Source organism: Emydura macquarii, unplaced genomic scaffold, assembly GCF_026122565.2.
Source record: "Emydura macquarii macquarii isolate MOO-44397 ecotype Brisbane River unplaced genomic scaffold, CSIRO-AGI_Emac_v2 contig_2676, whole genome shotgun sequence".
NCBI classification, from domain to species: Eukaryota; Metazoa; Chordata; order Testudines; family Chelidae; genus Emydura; species Emydura macquarii.
Window position 1 is genome coordinate 11,551,005 of NW_027132813.1, and position 18,335 is coordinate 11,569,339.

An 18,335-nucleotide genomic window follows, 5' to 3' on the forward strand; every position below is an offset into this window, starting at 1 on the left:
CCTTAGGCCAATCAGTCCTTCCAACCTTCCCTCTCCTTAGCCTTGTCCACTTGCTTGTGGTGGTGTCCCCCACCATAGCATGAGCACACAGTGTCTAGGATAGACTAACTTTGTCAGAATTAGAATGGTTTTCAACCCAATGTGGGTGTCTTAATCCAATCTGGAAGTTGCACTGCAAAGTGAAAGTTACAGTGATCGTTCCGATCACAAAATGACATTCACAAAAACAAAATGGAGGTCACAAAAAATGTACTTCCCAGGTAGACCCCCAATCTGTCACAACCCCCACAAGCAAGGTGCAATGACAACACTAAATGAGCACAGGCTCTTGCTTTCCCTTCCCCAGGTGTTGGTAAGGAAGAGGGGGAGGATCCCGCTAGGATTTTTAACGAGGGCAAGGTTCTGTCCTTGGACTTATCTTGTAGCAACAGGTCAGGTTCTGGCTAGTAGTTGTCTGAGTTAAACTGAAGCTCCACAGTATCTAATTGCCTGAATAGAGAAGGAGTGGTGTCTTTTCTGTACCCTCCAAAACCTTTTGGAGTGAGAGGAGACGGTCTCCACTGCACTGCCCCCTTCCAGGCTTTCTGGCAGCATAGCGAGAACGAGGAAAGAGATTTGTGCAGCTTTACCCTCCTCTCTGCTATCCTCTAACCCCATCTTCTTTTATAGAGAAAGGAGACAGGAAAATGGTGGCATCATACTCCCTCATGGAAGGGTGACAAGTTACTGCATTCTTCAGCCACTTAAACAGACACAGGAGGAGCAATTTTCACTCTGAGTTGACTAGAAAGAGGAACTTTTGAACTGCTGGCTGGACTTTCTCTTGTTATACATCTGAATGATCTTCCATTGCTCCTTTCTACACTTTATGATAGTGAATTCAGTTCACCGACTTTTTTATTCTTTTTCAGTCTATGCTTCAAATGCAGGAACCCCTTTAGCGTCCAAGTAGAGAAAGGGTAGCAAAGGTTAGGAAGCACGCAGCTGACAACAGTGCTGATGTGCTTCACCATTGTGGAGGATGGGGAATACAGTTTCCGTGAGTGAACAAAGTATAAGGATATCTGCTGTGACTACATAGGAAGTTAAAAACAAGCATTTTGGCAGAGGCTCTGAAAGTAATTAAAGAATGTGCAATGAACTGGCGAGTATTTCAGTCCATGTATCCAGGTGTTTGAAGTTCTCATTGCAGGGCATATAAATATTGAACAAAGAAAATTTCAATATCCACTTCATCTGATTTAAATATATTTAAAACGAAGTGGGAACAGACCTTTTGACTCTTGCTAACTCTCCTTTAAATGGCTTATAAGAGAGCTAGTTATCTAGTGATTAAATAATTCCTTAAATACATTTGTTTGCTTGAGCCAAAGGCATCAGAGATCTAGTTTTGTATGGCTTCTATGTCATATACCAGTCTACTGATTTGTGAATAATTTATTGCACTTTGTTTCCAACTGTTGTTAAAGACTGATCTAATCTCTATTTGTGGACACTGAGTCTTAAGAGAGCATTAGTTCAGTATTCACCAATCTGTGGATGAGGTATGACCAGACTCGCCCATTCTCAGCCTGTCTACTTTGTCTCCTCTTTCATCCATAACAGGTAGCCCTGCAGGAAAAAGCACTTGGTAACTGCAATGGGGTTAAAAGATGTAACAGAAAGCAGCTGGTGGCCTGACTTGGGGTGAGAAATCCCTGCCAGGCTCAGTTGGGGGAAAATGAAATAGAGAAGAGAGGAAGTGAAGCGTGGGGAGGGAGCAAAGTATAGGGCAAAAATCCCTCAAAAGAATAAACTAGATAAGTAGTTTTCAACCTTTTTTCATTTGCAGACCCCTAAAAAATTTCAAATGGAGATGTGGGCGTCTTTGGAATTTTTAGACATAGTCAGTGGACATCCAGGGGTTTGCGGACCACAGGTTGAAAACCACTGAAGCAGGTAGTAGGAGGAAGGGAAAGAATAAAAGGGTGATGTGGGAATGAGGAAGCGGACAAAGATGATATAGGACAATTGCATGGAGACAGGGAATGCCCAGGCGCCAATCCATTGTGAGATGCAACTTTGACTAAAAAAAGCTAGGAATAGCTGCTGTATTTGGTTATTGTCTACATTCAATATAAATTCAGAGTCACAGTTAATGTCTGAAATACCTAATCTGGATGCATTAGGTGGGACTCAGGAGTGCATATATCAGTGAAGAATCAATAAATCAGTTGTTCCCTCCTTTTGTTTTCTCTGTGTCAGAGGGTTTATTCAGGATCAAATGCACTTCAGTTTATATTCTTTCAAATGATATAGCATCTTCTGAGTTAGATTAACTCAACTATTGCTTTTTGTGAAGCATATGTTACCTTCTACCAAATTCCGTATTTTCTGCATCCCTAACCCCAAGATGTGTAAATTACTCTGAAGGAAGTAGATCTTTAAATTCACCCTGATCTCCATTTGATTTCAGATGCTTTTTATAATCACCAAATTTATTTTTTATTTTTTTTAACACATACACTTTTTATACTTACCTTTCACCAACAGTTCTTCTATCTCTGCATCTTTTGCATTCTCCTGGCTTTGTGTGTGTCATCACAAATAGAGACTATGGAGAGAAATGTTTCCTAAAATGATCCATTCTATTTGTATCTGTCTCTAGGGGGGCAGATCTTTCCGCTCTAGTGCGTGAAGCTTCAGTTTGTGCCTTGAGACAAGAAATGGCCCTACAGAATGGCAAGAGCAAGAAAGGTAAGACAAGCATATAAAGTCTAAATGGAACAGTGGGAAGATGATGAAGTGGTGAAAGTATTAAAACTAATTAAAGGTCATAAATTTATGCTGCTTGAACTCTTGGAGCATACTGGGCCAACCAAAAACTTGAGGGCGGGGGAGAGGGGAGGGAGGTTTCTGTTGAGAGAAGATATAAAAATAACCCTTAGAAGGCATTGCTTTTAGGAGAGACTGGTGAATACAATAGGTGTACTAGAATGGATTTCCAGAAAAGATGTTGAAGTTAAATTTATTAGAAACGGGGTTTTTGCTTAAAAACTTAAGGTAGGTAGTATTAGAAGTTCAAATTTGGGCATGTAGTTGCAGGCCTAATTTTCAAATATTTGCTGGAATCAGTCTGTCTAGGTACTTTGTGACATTTTCTGGTCACTTGCATGCAGGATTACCCATTCTGAGAGAGAAGATGTGGTACTTGCACATGCAAATTGCACACATGTAATAGTGAATACATGGGTCAGCAAGTGTTGGATCTTGGGAGAAGATGAGTGTCCTTTTTGGGCTCAGGAAAATATTTTTTGATTGCCATGCTTTTCCCAGGGAACGGATATGTGTTTGTGTGGGATACACTGTGTTTTAACCTCCCTTTCTGCAAAACCCAGTTCTGTGACATGTTGTGTGTTCTAAAATAAAATTGACATGAAGAGTGGAACATCTTTCATTTCTCACAGATGCTGGCCAAATAAATTTAAATTTTTCAGAATACAAATAGAAGAACTGTCACTAAAGGGACACCATCAGACCTGAAATCTGGCCTTTTTCACCATTGATTGAAATTGTTTCAATACTGCACCTGCCCAAAAGTCCCTCTATTAATTTTTGCGCTTTTAATATCACATTTTCCTATTTAATTAAAAAAAAAAAAAGTTTCCTCTCCCTTGTTGCAGTGCAAGCCCACACACAGGGGAAACTAACTGGACGGAACAAGGAAACTGAAATTCATTATATATAAAGTGTATGAAATGAACAAGGTAAAATTGTAGTTCTTCTTCGAGTGCTTGCTCATGTCCATTCTACTATAGGTGTGTGCACGCCTCCGTGCATGGTTCCTGGAACTTTTTTCCCCTTAGCAGATCCCGTAGGGCTGGCTCCGGTGCCCCCTGGAGCCCTGCGCACATGCCGCGGTATATGAGGTACTGCCGGCCCTACGCCCCCCCCTCAGTTCCTTCTTTCTGCCCGTGACGGTTGCTGGAACTAGCATTGCTCTCAGCAAGTACTATTCCCCTTGTTTGAACTTGTTTGTTATTCTAAGTTAGTTTTAGTTAGTTAAGTAGTTGTTATGTGTTGTTAAGAGTATTTAGAGATAAGGCAAGTCCCTGCAGGGACTTAGAGCGGCCGGGCTATGCCCCGGTTGCTGGGATTCAAGCTGTGTGCCTCCTGTGGAAAAGCCTTTCTGCTCAGCGACCCCCACAACCGCTGTCTTAAGTGCTTGGGGGAAGTGCACAGAAAAGACAAATGTAAGATCTGCAGGGCTTTTAAACCGAGGACCCAAAAGGACCGAGAGATCCGGTTGAAAGCACTGCTGATGAAGGCAGTGCACTGCCCAGCATCCAAGCCGGCTCGCTTCAACTCGGCACCAAGCATGACCTCGGTGCAGAGTGCACTGCTGGCACCAGCCTCGACTCGGCACCGCACAACATCACCGGCACTGAAGAGGAAGAAGCAGTGCGTGGGGCGCGTACACTCCCCTGTGCCATCAGTACAGGCAGGGTGAAGCACAGAGATGCACCTGGGCGTGGGAGAGTGCCCCTGCCGATGCCGTCGACACTGGAGGCTTTTCAGGCGGCAAGAGCCTTGTTGGAGGCTGAGGGAGAAGGGGCTGGTGCCACGGGGGAAACCCCCGTTGGGTTCCCCTGAAGAGCAGTGGAGATCTCTGGTATGGGGAAGAAGATCTCCTGCCGGACAGCCTCTGGGGGTAAAGCAAAGACGCTCCCCCAGCAGTTGCTCCAGGTCGGCGGTGTCAAGCCGACCTGCTTTGACACAGGATGCGGAGTCTCCCTCTTGGTGCCGACGTCGATCCCCAGCACCGGAAGCAGCGCATACCAGGAGGCAGCACCGGTTGAGGTCTGCCAGGCGGTGCTCGGACAGCTCCTGTTCCAGATCCCTGGCACCAAGGAGTTCGCCCGCTCTGAGGCAGCGTAGAACCCGGTCGCCGTCGGAGGACCTGGCACTGAGGAGTTCGCCCGCACCGAGGCGGCATAGAACCCGGTCGCCATCGGAGGACCTGGCACCGCACAGTCTGCGACATGGAACCCGATCACCGGAGTCCAGCTCAGCACTGAGGAGTTCAGAGCAGCGCTAACCTCTGACACCAAAAGGGTCTGCAGGACCACAAGGCAAGCGGCATTGGAAATCTTCGGTACCAAGACGGCGCTCCAGTACCTCTAGCTCTTCAGAGTGCACCTCCATTTGTCGGCACCACTTGTGGAGAAGGAGGCCGTCCTCGTTGTCCTCCCGGTCGGTGATGTCGAGAGAGCAGTCCCTGGCAAGGAAGGGTGCCTGGGACCGAGGACATACACGGCACCGCTGGTCCAGTGACTCGGGGTCTCCCAGGGAGGACAGTCGTCGGGAGAGCCGACGCCCCCACAAAGCGTCACAGCCTGTGGTGCAATCAGTCCCGGGTTGGCCCCAGGGTCAGTGGCTGCAGCAATGGCTTTATTGGGCCCCATGGGGTATCCAGATGGGGCTAGAACCCCAATCCATCCTGTCATTGGGGGTGCAGTCCGTGCCTCAGGCACAGGAGAAGGCCCATAGACACCACTGCTCGGACGAGGAGTTGGACCCCATGGAGGGATCCTCAATGGGTGCACCCCTTCGCTAGGAGGGGGCGCACCCACAGGATGCACCTCGGCAGTCCTCTTCCTCCTCACCAGACGAGGCAGTCTCCCGGGACCACTCGACACCACTGGATTTCAGGGCGCACCAGGAGCTGCTCAAGAGGGTGGCCTCCAACTTGGGGCTGGAAGTGAAGGAGTTAGAAGAGGCCAAAGAGCCTCTTTAATGTGCTGGCGATGGCTGCCCCAGCGAGAGTGGCCCTCCCAGTCCACGAAAGGGTCCTTAAAATTGTAAAGGCCCTGTGGCAAACCCCTTCCTCGGTCGCCCCTATGTCAAAGGTGGCCAAGAAAAAGTATTATGTCCCGGCCGAAGGGTTTGAGTATTTGTTCACTCACCCCGCCCTGGGAACCCTGGTGTTAGACGCGGTTAACCAGAGAGGCAGGCAAGGTCAGCCATGGTCCACTCCCAAGAACAAAGACAATAAAAAGCTGGATTGGTTTGGGAGAAAGGTTTATTCCACGGCAAGCCTGCAGTTCAGGATTGCCAACCATCAAGCCCTCCTGGGGAGATATAATTTCAACTTGTGGGACTCCCTTACGCGGTTTGCTGAGGCCCTGCCTCAGGACCAGGCCCCAGACTTTAACATCATCGTGGAGGAAGAACCACAGTGGCTAGGGCAGCGCTCCAAACATCCTGTGACGCTGCTGACTCGGCAGGCAGGGCCATAGCTTCCGCCATCTCCATGAGAGGGTGCTCATGTCTACAATCCTTGGGCCTGTCCCAGGAGGTGCAGCAGTCAATTCAGGACCTCCCCTTTGATGGGTCGGCCCTATTCTCTGACCAGATCAATGTGAAGCTGCATGGTCTGAAGGACTCCAGGGCCACGCTTCGCTCTCTGGGCCTGTACACGCCCCAGGCTTCCAGGCATCAGTCATGGCCGCAGGCGCAGCAGCAGCCAAGGCCCCGCCCAGGCCTTTTTGACCCTATAGGAATAGGGGGTTTAGAAGGAGAAACCAGCCCCCCAGCTCATCCTCAGCTTTCCAACAGGGGCCCCTCCAGGAGGTCAGGCAACCAGAGGAGACAATTTTGATGGTGCACCCGAGGGTGGCGCCCTGACTGCTCTCCTGGATCCGCCCCACCCCTTCCTAAACAGGTTAAGGCCCTTCTATCCTGAATGGGCAAAGATCACTTCAGACCGTTGGGTCCTTGGGATAGTCTCAGGGGGCTATGCCCTACAGTTTACATCTACCCTCCCCCTCCATCCCTCTTCAGGGACCCCTCTCATGAGCAACTCCTTTTGCAGGAGGTGGACACCCTTCTCAACGTAGGAACGGTGAAAATGGTCCCCCAAAGCAGAAGGGGGAAGGGGTTTTATTCGAGATACTTCCTCATCCCCAGGATAAGGGGAGTCTGAGACACATATTAGACCTGAGTCATCTAAACAAATATGTCAAACAACTCAGGTTTCGCATGGTCTCCCTAGCCTCCATAATCCCTTCCCTGGATCCAGGAGACTGGTATGCCGCCCTTGACCTCAAGGGCGCATACTTTCATGTGTCTTATCTTTCCCAGCCACAGGCAATTTCTTCGTTTCACAGTGGCTGGCTCCTGCTATCAGTTTACAGCCCTACCCTTTGGCCTATCCTCGGCTCTAAGGGTGTTCACCAAGTGCATGGAGGTAGTGGCTGCCCACCTGAGTCGAAAGGGTATGCAAATTTTTCCTCACTTGGACGATTGACTGATCAGGGGCAGGTCCAGGTCCAAGTGCAGGAGAGCATGACCCTCACTTGCTTCACATGCAGCAAGCTAGGACTGCTCATAAAGCAGAAGTCCACCCTAACCCCAGTGCAACGATCAGAATTCAGTGGGGCCACCCTGGATGCTTCCCAGGCCAAAGCCTTCCTGCCTCAGCCATGTTTTGAGGCAATGGTCTCTATCATCTCCCAGATGCACCGATGCCCCATGACAACAGCCAGGCACTGCCTACAGCCATTAGACCACATGGCGGCCTGCACATACGTGGTGAGACTAGCTCGCCTGAGGCTCAGACCATTTCAGGCATGGTTGGCCTCAGTATATGTGCCGAGCAGACACCCATTGAACCGGGTGGTCACAGTTCCCCCGCCTGTCTTAGCCTCCCTAAACTGGTGGCAGACTCCCAGGGCAATGATGAAGGGCGTTGCGTTCAGGGAGCTGGTCACCCTAATTTCCAACGCTTCGGATGTAGGATGGGGAGCCCACATCAGTGCCAACCTAGGCACTCAGGGGCTCTGGTTGGGGGAGGAGAAGCGCATGCACATCAACGTGAAGGAACTGAGGGCCATTCGCCTAGCGTGCAAGGTGTTTCTCCTTTTCCTGACAGGCAGAATGGTACAGGTGCTGACGGACTAGACTGCAGCCATGTTCTACATAAACAGGCATAAACCCTCTGGAAGGAAGCTACCCGTCTGTGGGACTTTGCCGTGAGGCACGACTTCCACTTAACTGCCTATAATCTCCCGGGAGTGAGGAACGACGAGGCGGATCACCTCAGCAGGTTGTTTCTACCCCGCCACGACTGGTCATTGCACCCAGAGGTGGTGGCTATGATCTTCCAGAAGTGGGGTGTTCCCCAACTGGACCTATTCGCGTCGACGTGGAACACAAAGAGCCCGAGGTTCTGCTCGCTCCGGGGTCACGAGACTGGGTCAATTTCTGACGTGTTCCTCATTGACTGGACGGGGACCCTCATGTATGCGTTCCTGCCCATTCCGCTCCTGCCCAAGGTCCTGCTGAAAATAAAGAGGGACAGGGTGGACGTTATACTCATCGCTCCGGCCTGGCCAAGACAGCACTGGTTCAGCATGCTGCTGGACCTTTCAATCGCCCCACTCCTGGAGCTCCCGAGGCAACACGACTTCTCTCCCAGGACCATGGTCACCTGTTGCATCCGGACCTGGACTCCCTGCACCTCACAGCCTGGAGGCTCTGTGGCTGACGGAGGGAGAGAGAGCCTGCTTGGTGCAGGTCCAACAAGTCCTGCTTGGCAGCAGGAAATCTTCCACACAGGTCATGTACCGGGCTAAGTGGAAACAGTTTATCTCGGGCAGAGTCCCGGGGCATCCCGCCCAGCCTCTTGCCTGTACAGGCAATCCTGGAGTACCTGCTCCAGCTAAAGCTCCAGGGTCTGGCACTGGCCTCACAGAAGGTTCACCTGGCAGCCATTTCGGCCTTCCATCAGCCGCTAGAGGGGAGATCCCTGTTCTCCCATCCCATGTCGGTCAGGTTCCTCAAGGGGGTGGAGAGGCTTTATCCGCAGGTCTGTGACCCGGTGCCTCCCTGGGATCTCAACCTGGTCCTCTCGAGATCCACGGGGCCCCCCTTTGAACCCCTGGCTTCATGCTGTCTGCTCATGCTTTCATGGAAGGTAGCCTTCCTGGTGGCCATTACCTCAGCTAGGAGGGTCTCCAAGATTAGGGCCTTGACCTCAGAGCCCCCTTATACAGTATTCTCTAAGGATAAGGTGCAGTTGAGGCCACACCCAGTCTTCCTGCCCAGGGTGGTTTCCCAATTTCATTGTAATCAAGATATTTTTCTCCCCGTATTTTTTCCCAAACCGCACGGTTTGGAGGAGGAAAGGAGATGGCATTCGCTGGATGTGAGACGAGACCTGGCCTTCTATATCAAGCATACAAAGCCGTTCTGGAAATCGACGCAGCTCTTCATTGCAGTGGCTGACCAGATGAAAGGTGCACCTGTCTCCACCCAGTGCATCTCCTCATGGATTACATCTTGCATCAAATTCTGCTACGAGCAGGCAAGGGTGCTGCTTCCGGGAACCATCACAGCACACTCAACCAGAGCTCAAGCCTCATCTACAGCCTTCCTGAAGAGAGTGCCCCTGTAGGACATCTGCAAAACTGCTATCTGGTCGTCAGTGCATATCTTCACATCCCACTACGCCATCGTTCAACAGGCGAGAGAGGACATGGGATTCGGCAGAGCTGTGTTGAGGGCAGCTCACCGGTAATTCCTACCCACCTCCAAAGGTATTGCTTGTTAGTCACCTGTAGTGGAATGGACATAAGCAAGCACTGGAAGAAGAAAACAAGGTTACTTACCAGTAACTGATGTTCTTCGAGATGTGTTGCTCTTGTCCATTCCGCAACCCACCCCCCGTCCCCACTGCCGGAGTTGGCAGAAAAAAGGGACTGACGGGGCGTAGGGCCGGCAGTACCTCATATACCACAGCATGTGCGCAAGGCTCCGGGGGGCACTGGAGCCAGCGCTACAGGATCTGCTAAGGGGAAAAAAGTTCCAGGAACCGTGCACGGAGGCATGCACACACCTATAGTGGAATGGACATGAGCAACACATCTCGAAGAACATCAGCGAGCGGGGGGAAATCTGTCCCCCGTATTCTCTGTCCTTCATTAACCTGTATCCTGTGAAAGAGATACAAACTATAGCATTTGTTAAATATTTCGCTTGTTCTTTTAAAAAAAAAAAAAAAAAAAAAAAACCTAGGTGGCTTGTGATAAGCAATGGAGAAGAAACTTCTCTCTTGCTTGTATATTTTCTTTTGTCCACAGAAGTCAGCTTTTGTTGACAACAGTGGAGGTGTACAATTTCAAATGCTCCTTCCACTGATGTAACTCTCTTGCTATGCTGACAAATAAAACCACCTCAACGAGAGGTGTAGGGCTTATGTCGGCATAGATATGGCGACGTAATGTCAGTGTAGACACTGTTTCCTTACATCGGTAGTTATCTGTCACTGGAGCTCTAACATTGACAAGAAAACCAACTGGGATTAGGGTGGAATGCCCTGGTGGCCGGACCCCAGCTGCAAGCCAGGATGGGAGAGAAGCTGCGGGCGGCTGGACCACAGCTCCTGGCTGCAAGCTGCGACGGGGGGAGAAGCCCCGGGCGGCTGGACCACAGTTCCTGGCTGTGAGCCAGGAGGGGGAGAAGCCGCGGGCTGCTTCCCTCTGGGAGGAGGGAAGCCCGGGTAGCTTCCCTTTTCTTCCAGCAGGGTATGGGTAGGGGAGAAGCCCAGGGCTGGCTCCCAGCAGGGAATGGAGGGTGGAGGGACAGCCCACTGGGAGCACGGGAGCCTGTGGGACTCCCGGCAGGGAGCTGAGAACCCAGTTTCTCAGTTCCCCACACTGCCCCTCTTAGGTTGGTGCAAGTGCTCCTGGTGAGGACGCACTCCACCGACCCAAGGAGAGTAGCGTGGATGTCAGCCACCACAGTAAGATGGTATATTTCCCATGGAGTTTATATGCAGTATTCGATAATTGTTTGAATGTGGGTCAGATACCATAGTGATAAGAAGTATAAAAATATAATAAGTCTGTTGGGACATTTAACTGCTTAACGATGACTGTAGGAAAGCAGATATCTTTATTAAAAAAAAAAAAAAAGTTAAAATTCAACTGTCCTGGTTTACTTTTTTTGTTGTAGCGCTCTAAAGACAATCTCAGATTAGTAATTACTAAACTCCTTAAACCGCTTCCCAAGTGATTTAAGCTAAACCATAAAAGGGCCTTTTATACTGAAATAAGTGTGTCTGCTGGGGGGAGGGAGGGTTTATCAGTTTAAATTCATGTCTTCGCTTATACCATTATAACTTTCCTTAAATTCTAAAATCTTCAGGGTGAAGAAAGGCTTTTACAATGGTTTTGTACAGCACAGTTGGGCTACAGTTCTGACTGGGGTGTCTAGCCACTACTCTTATGCAAGTAATAAAAATGGTGATAAATCATTTACTTTTTTGTCTCTTGTTTTCCCAGTTTTGGATTTAGGTCTCTCTTTGCATCTGACTATGGACAAGAGCCATGTACCAAACAGTACAGCTGATATCTGCAATATGTTTGCTAGATCTGGGCAGTCATTTTTGCTGGATCTCAGGTTTACTCAAGTCTCTCTCTGATTGTTTTGGAGGCCAGACTATTATAGTTTCAGTGCCTCTTCCAAGCTTTACTAGTTAAAGAAAGCATTCAGATCAAACTCTGAACTCCGGCAGACTATTGAGCTCAAGGGCTCAGTTATCTGATGTGGCTCCTACTACCTCTAGGGCCATGTCTACACTGCAGCACTAATTTGAATTAGCTTAATTCAACTTTCAGAAACCTATTTATAGAAATTGCAGCAGACTGTCCACCCTATTTGTGCTGGTCTCTTGCATTCACCCTGGCTGGCCTTAATTTGAATTAGAAAGCAGTGCAGTGTGGGTAGCTATCCCACAGTGCAACTAGCCACGGTGGCTGTTGGGATGAGTGTCATCGTCACTGAGTGTCATGCAGCGCTGCTTCCCCTTCCCTTTCTTCCTCCCCCTCCTCCCTCCCCCCCCCAACCAAACAGGAAAAGTATTTTCAAGCCGTTTTTTTACAGCGATGCCACCAAAGCTGCCCTGCTACAAGCCATCAAGCAGAACACTTCCTGATTGCTGCAGGCTGTAACGAATCATCTGCAATCCATGATTCAAGTATGCAGAGCTATCAATAGACTTCTGCTACAAAGGATAGTGACTTTGGGAAATGTGCAGGACATAGTGGAGGGGTTTGTCATGATGGGGTTCCCAAACCGCGGGGGGGGGGCATTGATGGGACGCACATCCCTGTCTTAGTTCCTGCCCACCTAGCAACTGAGTACATAAACCACAAGGGGTACTTTTCCATGGTCCTGCAGAGGCTTGTGGATCACAGGGGTCCTTTCACCGACATCTATGTGGGGTAGTCTGGGAAGGTGCATGACGCGCGCGTCTTTCGTAATTCGGGGCTGTTCTCTAATATGCAGACAGGCACTTTTTTCGCAGATCAAAAAATTCAACTTGGGGGTGTGGAAATGCCCATAGTGATCCTGGGGGATCCTGTGCTCCCTTGGCTAATGAAGGTGTACACCGGGCACCTTGACAGCGACAAGGAGTGTTTTAATAACAGGTTAAGCAATTGCAGAATGGTTGTAGAATGTGCCTTTGGGCGTTTAAAGGGTAGATGGAGGGGTCTCTTCACTAAGCTGTACATGACTGAGAAGTGCCTCCCTTCTGTGATATCTGGGTGCTGTGTTCTTCATAGTGTGTGTGAAGCGAAGGGTGAGAGGTTCCCCCAGGCTTAGGTTGTGTAGGCAGAAAGACTGGCAGCCAATTATGAGCAGCCAGATGCCAGCACTACGCTGAGAGCTAACCGGGGAGCTCTTTGCATTAGGGAAGCTTTGAAAACTAGGTTCTGCAATGAGATGATGCAGGACTAATTTCTGTTCCTGTATGTTGTTTGCCTTTGGTGACACCCCCTCCCTCCCCCAACGATATCTGTACCTGCCAAATCCCTCCAGAACAAGATATGATTTAATAAAGAAATGTGTTGAAATGATGCAAAAGTTTATTTATGAACATTCAAGTCATGGGGGGTAGAGGGGGGTGTTCATTCACTGTCTCAAGGGGTAGGATGGTGGCGGGGGAGGGGGTGGCCATCAAAGCCCTCGGTTGAGGAGCATTATGGAGGGGCTGCAGCAGGATTTTTTCCTGCCTCTGCTCCTCCTGAAGCTCCACAAGCCTCCGCAGCATGTCTGCCTGGTCCCGTGTGATTCGCAGCATCTCCTGCATGGTACTGCGATCATGCTCCAGCATTTCTCTGCTAGTCTCCCTGTCCATTTCCAAATTCTGGGACAAGGTGAGCTGCCACGCTCTTTGTTCTGCCTCTGTGGCCACTGAGGCATTCATGAGCTCGATGAACATGTCATCTTTCTCACCCCCCCTCCCCCATTTGTAGTCTGAGATAGTCTTTCCGCAGCATTTCTTGATGGTGTGTCCAAGACAGAGGTGTCTACAGAATGAAACAAAAAAATAACAAGGTTGCCACTGTTAGCATAGTGAAGAAAATGATGCAAGTGCTACAGTGTAGCAAAATGCTCCCCTCTGCATCACTGTAGCAAAAAAAACTACCCTGTCTGCAAGAATGTAGCAAAAAATGTAACAATGTAGCCAATAATTCCCGTACAGGGCAAACGCAGAGCCTCATTCCATTGCTGACGTCCCAAAAGGGTCTGCTCGCTGTGCCCTTACCGAGGCACTCAGGAGAGGCAGGGGGGTGGGGGGTGGAGGAATCCCAGCTTGTGTTTGAAACCAGCACACAGACAAGCAGCGGACAGCAAGGGAGGGCAAGTCTCTTAAGGTTTTTTAAACATGCAAGATGTGCCCTTACAGAGAATCACTCGGGGAGGGTGGGGCGGAAGGGGGGGAATCCCTGCTTGAATTTGAAACCAGCACACAGACGAACCATGGAGAGCATGGGGCGGGGGGAAAGTCTCTGCTTAAAACAGATTTGCTGTATGCAGCGGGGTATCAGCAGTGTTCCGCCATGATGCAGGCTCCCTTGATTGTAGCAAATTATCCTACCGTGGAGGGAGGAACAAGGCAGCCCTCCCCTGAAAACTTTGGCAAACGATAAGAGATTACATACATGAATGTTTCTGTGTGATATCACCTGATGGTAAATGTAGCATTTCTCATCACAGAAATAAACTGTTCCCTGAAAAACACCCCAGTGCAGTCACCGAAATGGCTGAAATCCCCTTCCTGACCTCACCCCCACCCCCCACCCAATGTAAAAGGATAGAACTGCTAAGAAGAAAAAAAAACCTCACCAGATGTTCCTTTCACGGGATCATTAGTGCTGTCCTGTGTGCTGCTGGACTGCCCTGGGGTCAGGAATATGTCCTGAGTTTCAGGGAGAACGGACACCCCGCTCTCCTGCACCCTGCTTTCCTCAGTCTTCTCCTCCTCCTTTTCCATGGAGTCCCTTCTCCAGCATGCCCTCTCCAGATTCCTTTTGTTGGCTCTGAGCATTTGGGCTTTGCAGTAGCCATGCTGAGAACAGTGGGAAAGCTCTCTCCACGCTGGCAGCAAGCACTGGAAATGAAGATTCAAATCTTCCCGGGACTGCTTGAGGGAAAGGGACTTTAAAATGGGGCATTATGGGATAGCTTCTGGAGGTCAATTAATTCGAATTAAGTCCTATTGCGTCTACACTGACGCTAATTTGAATTAACAAATTCAAATTAGGCGCTATGTCACTTGCAGAGGTGGTCTTATTAATTCGATTTTATAGGCACCTTAATTTGAATTAACAGTAGCGCCAGTGTAGACACGGGAGTTATTAATTCAAATTAAGGGACTTTAAATCAACTTAAGCTGCCAGTGTAGACCAGTAGGTCACAGGTGTGACTCCATTCTGGGTAAGTTAGGGACCAAAAGTCATTACTGTCTGAGTGGTAGTTTGGTGGCTTTTATTAAATGAATCTGATTTTTATTGCAGTTCTTAGTGTCCACATTGTGGAGGGACCCACCATGATGATTGGCTCCTTTGGGAGGCTCTGCATAAAGAATGGGAATTAAATGAGCCATGGAAACAATCTCCCTCAGATGCTTTGTCTATATTAGGAGATTACAAAAAAATCCCCACTGTTGCTAATGTGGTGCAGTTAGTAAATGGAAAATAGTAACCTGATTGATTAACTATCTGTATTTCTAGCATTTTCCTTATTTTTTAAAACTATTTATGGTGCTTATCAAATGTTCCTGCTGCCATGTCATTAAAGATAGTCTTGATTGCGAAGAAAGAAACTGAAACTCATTGAAAGGGAATTCTAGCCTGTTGAATTGTTGAACATGCTATTCTGTGAGCTAAAATAAACATTTGTGTGTCAATAATACAATAAATTGCAGATGTTTATACTATTCCTTGTTGGACTGGTGGACCTGACATGGCTTTTTCATTCATCATGAAATGCTTTCAGCTCCCTTGATAATTCATAGTGTGTTCCCCATAACGCTCTTTGAATCAGTCACAGTGGGTTTCTAGATATTTGTCTGTATGCTATAGAAGAGAGGGTGAGGTGGAGGTATGCTAAGCTAGATTTTACATCAGCTTTTGGGAATAGAAATCATAGCTGCCATCTGTCTAGAGTCTTGCTGTGTTGATGAGTATAGTTTTAACCAGCAGCTTTCACAGACATACATTTAGTAACCCCACAGTGGTTAAATATGTTTGTAAGAAGTCTGGATTGACATGACTAGTTGTTCAAGTCCTCCATTTTACAAAAAAAAAAAAAAAAAAAAAAAACCATAATGAAAAGTGGCAGTGCAAGCTAGTGAAGCTGAATTGTCTTAATAAAATATACAAAGCAATCACTAAAAAGTTCTTTAAAAACACATACTCTGCTACATCCAGCACATCTGATGGGAAGCTTACCTATATGCATGATAGTTACTGTTGTACTAAATCTATGTGCCAATTTGATCCTGTAGTCTATTAAGTCCACATATATTATAAGCTGTTTCCTAGTGAGAGTTGGGCAACACACACTTCTTTTCCATTTGTTTGGAATGAAATTCAGTTGCTGAATAGATCTGTTATCTCGAAGGCGGTGTTCAAGAATCATTCAGATTAATGATTTATTCATGTAATTTTTGGATAGAAGTGCTGGAAAAAGAAATGGTCCGATATGCATACTGATTATGCAAGCTTGGGTAGGTGATGAAATGGGTAACCAGTTATCTGAGTTCTGGAGCATGCCAAAAAATGTCAATGTAGAGCTGGGGTGAGCTGAACTGCTTGGTGGTTGTGTAATATAATTGGGATGTTGTTGAAAGTTTTTTTCCAAAATGTAAAAAAAAATAGGTGCGTATGTGTATATTATGTAATGTAATTAGATCATAGGACTGGAAATGAGGAGCCCTTACTTCTGTAGCTATCCGTATCATATATAACTTGTTTGATCTTGAGCAAGTCAGGGTATGTCCACACTATACAGGCTACAGGGGCACAGTTAATGCACTTGCAGCTGTGCTCCTATAGTTATAGATGCTTGCTACAGCAATTGAAGTCCGTCACTGTAGTTAATCCACCTCTTCAAAAGGCTATATATAGTTACGTCGAAGAAAGAATTATTCTATTGATCTAGTGGTGTGTATACTGGGGCTTAGATTGTCTTAACTACGTGTCTCAGGTGTGACTTTTTCACACCCACGATTGATGTGGCTAGGTTGACCTAAGTTTAAGTGTAGACCAGGGCTAACTTCGGTCCTTCTTTTCAGAAGTGTTGAACAACTCTGTGAGGTAAGTAGGTATTATCCCCATTTTGCAGATGATGTAATTAATGTACAGCAGGTAAGGGACTTGCTCAAGATCATAGAAAGAGTTTGCGTTAGACGTGGTATTGAAATTCAGGAATTCATCAAGCCTGTGGCTCAGACCTCCTCCAGTTGAGCAGAATAGACAAAGCAGTTAGTGAAATGCAAAGACTTGAGATAGCTTCAAGGCTGAGATTAGTGAAAATATTTGGAAAGTGGGGTGTGGGGGTGTGTTTTATATACTGAACTGGGAGTAAATCATAGATAGTCATTAAATCCATTGTATTGTGTTTTTTTTTAAGGCGAAATCAAGATTAGCCAAAAACATTTTGAAGAAGCCTTTAAGAAAGTGAGATCATCTATTTCAAGAAAGGTAAGAGAAGCTATAAATTTGTGGGTCAGTGAATGATGTTTAACATCACACAAAGCAAGCTGAGGCTGGAAACTGATGAGGAGAACTGAAGGCAGAATATATTTACTGTGTTTGAATCCATTCAGGACACCTGGGTGAACACTCTAAAAGATTTCATGGCACTTTTCATAAATGAACTCAAGCATTTAGGGCCTCTGTTTTAAATCTCATCCAGAAAGATTATTGCCATTGCAGTACCACAGTGATGATGGGGAGTTCAGTACTGTCTTAGGGAAGTGCACCTCCTTAACATCATTTTCTGCAGCATCCTGGATTTTTCAAAGAAGTTTCCAATCCAGGAACTGACAAGGCTCTAAAGATACTGTTAAGCTTGTGAGATCTGATGAGATCACAGCCCAGGGTGTTGTGGCTGCATTATACTTTGCTTCCACCACGCATGCATCTACTGAATTTAAAAAAAATACAACTCAGTGCAGCTAATATGTAAAAATAAACCTCTTCGTCTTGAGATAAGAAACTGTATTAAAAAAAAGCAATTTATGTTTTTCTTCTTTCTGATTATCAGCTTTTATAAGTCCAAGGTATAATTTGATCATATGTTTGAAAGGTGAAATGAACCATTTTCTTTTTTGATGAATTCTTTTTTTGGTAAATTTGTTAACTGTTTACTATCATTACTTCTCAACATTCATTTCATGCAGTGTGACTAGAGGAGAATTCTTTGGAGTTTAGACAGTGCTTTTATTGCTTTAAGGCCCTTCTTGTGAAAAGGTTCCACGTGTCTGCTGGCTTTATGGACTTCAGTCATGAAATATTGAAATCACTTTCACTTCAGTATGAACTTTAGCTAAAAATAAATTAACCAGTTCCTCTACTATTTTCAAACTCAAAAATGTGCTAGGTGTAAAATGATTAGATAAATATCCTTAATAACCTCATGGTCACTGATATCCCTTTACTGGTGGATATTATCTCAGAAAAAAGTCATTATTTTCAGCTATGAATTTCAGTAATCAATATATGTATTAACCTGTAGAACTCCTTGATGCAGGATAATATGGAAGTATATGGCTTGAATAAGACTTTAAAAGATTGGTACTTGTAAGGATAAGACTAGCAATTGCAGTTACACCGTGTAGGCTAAAATGACATGGATTTTGAATCCTCATGCTTGAGGTTATATACTGATCACCAGCTGAATTAGAAAGATGTTTCATCCCCTGACCAAGGGCATTGTTTGCCTTTTGGAGCATTCAGTATAGCCACTATTGGGCACAAGGATACTGGACCAGATAGACC

At 46.9% G+C, this 18,335-nt stretch overlaps 1 protein-coding gene across 3 annotated transcripts in view; it reads left to right on the forward strand.

Moving 5' to 3' along the window:
- The window catches only part of NVL (nuclear VCP like), an 83,014-nt gene that overhangs the window by 57,038 nt on the left and 7,641 nt on the right, over positions 1 to 18,335 (forward strand). Inside the window, exons 21-22 of one of the 3 annotated variants that reach the window (XM_067564881.1) lie at positions 2,648 to 2,736; positions 16,966 to 17,036. In XM_067564881.1, the coding sequence (XP_067420982.1) occupies positions 2,648 to 2,736; positions 16,966 to 17,036 (160 nt within the window). Of the gene's footprint in view, positions 1 to 2,647; positions 2,737 to 3,158; positions 3,584 to 11,187; positions 11,309 to 16,965; positions 17,037 to 18,335 lie in introns of those variants that run through there. The other 2 variants (XM_067564883.1, XM_067564882.1) reach the window with 2 other exon arrangements.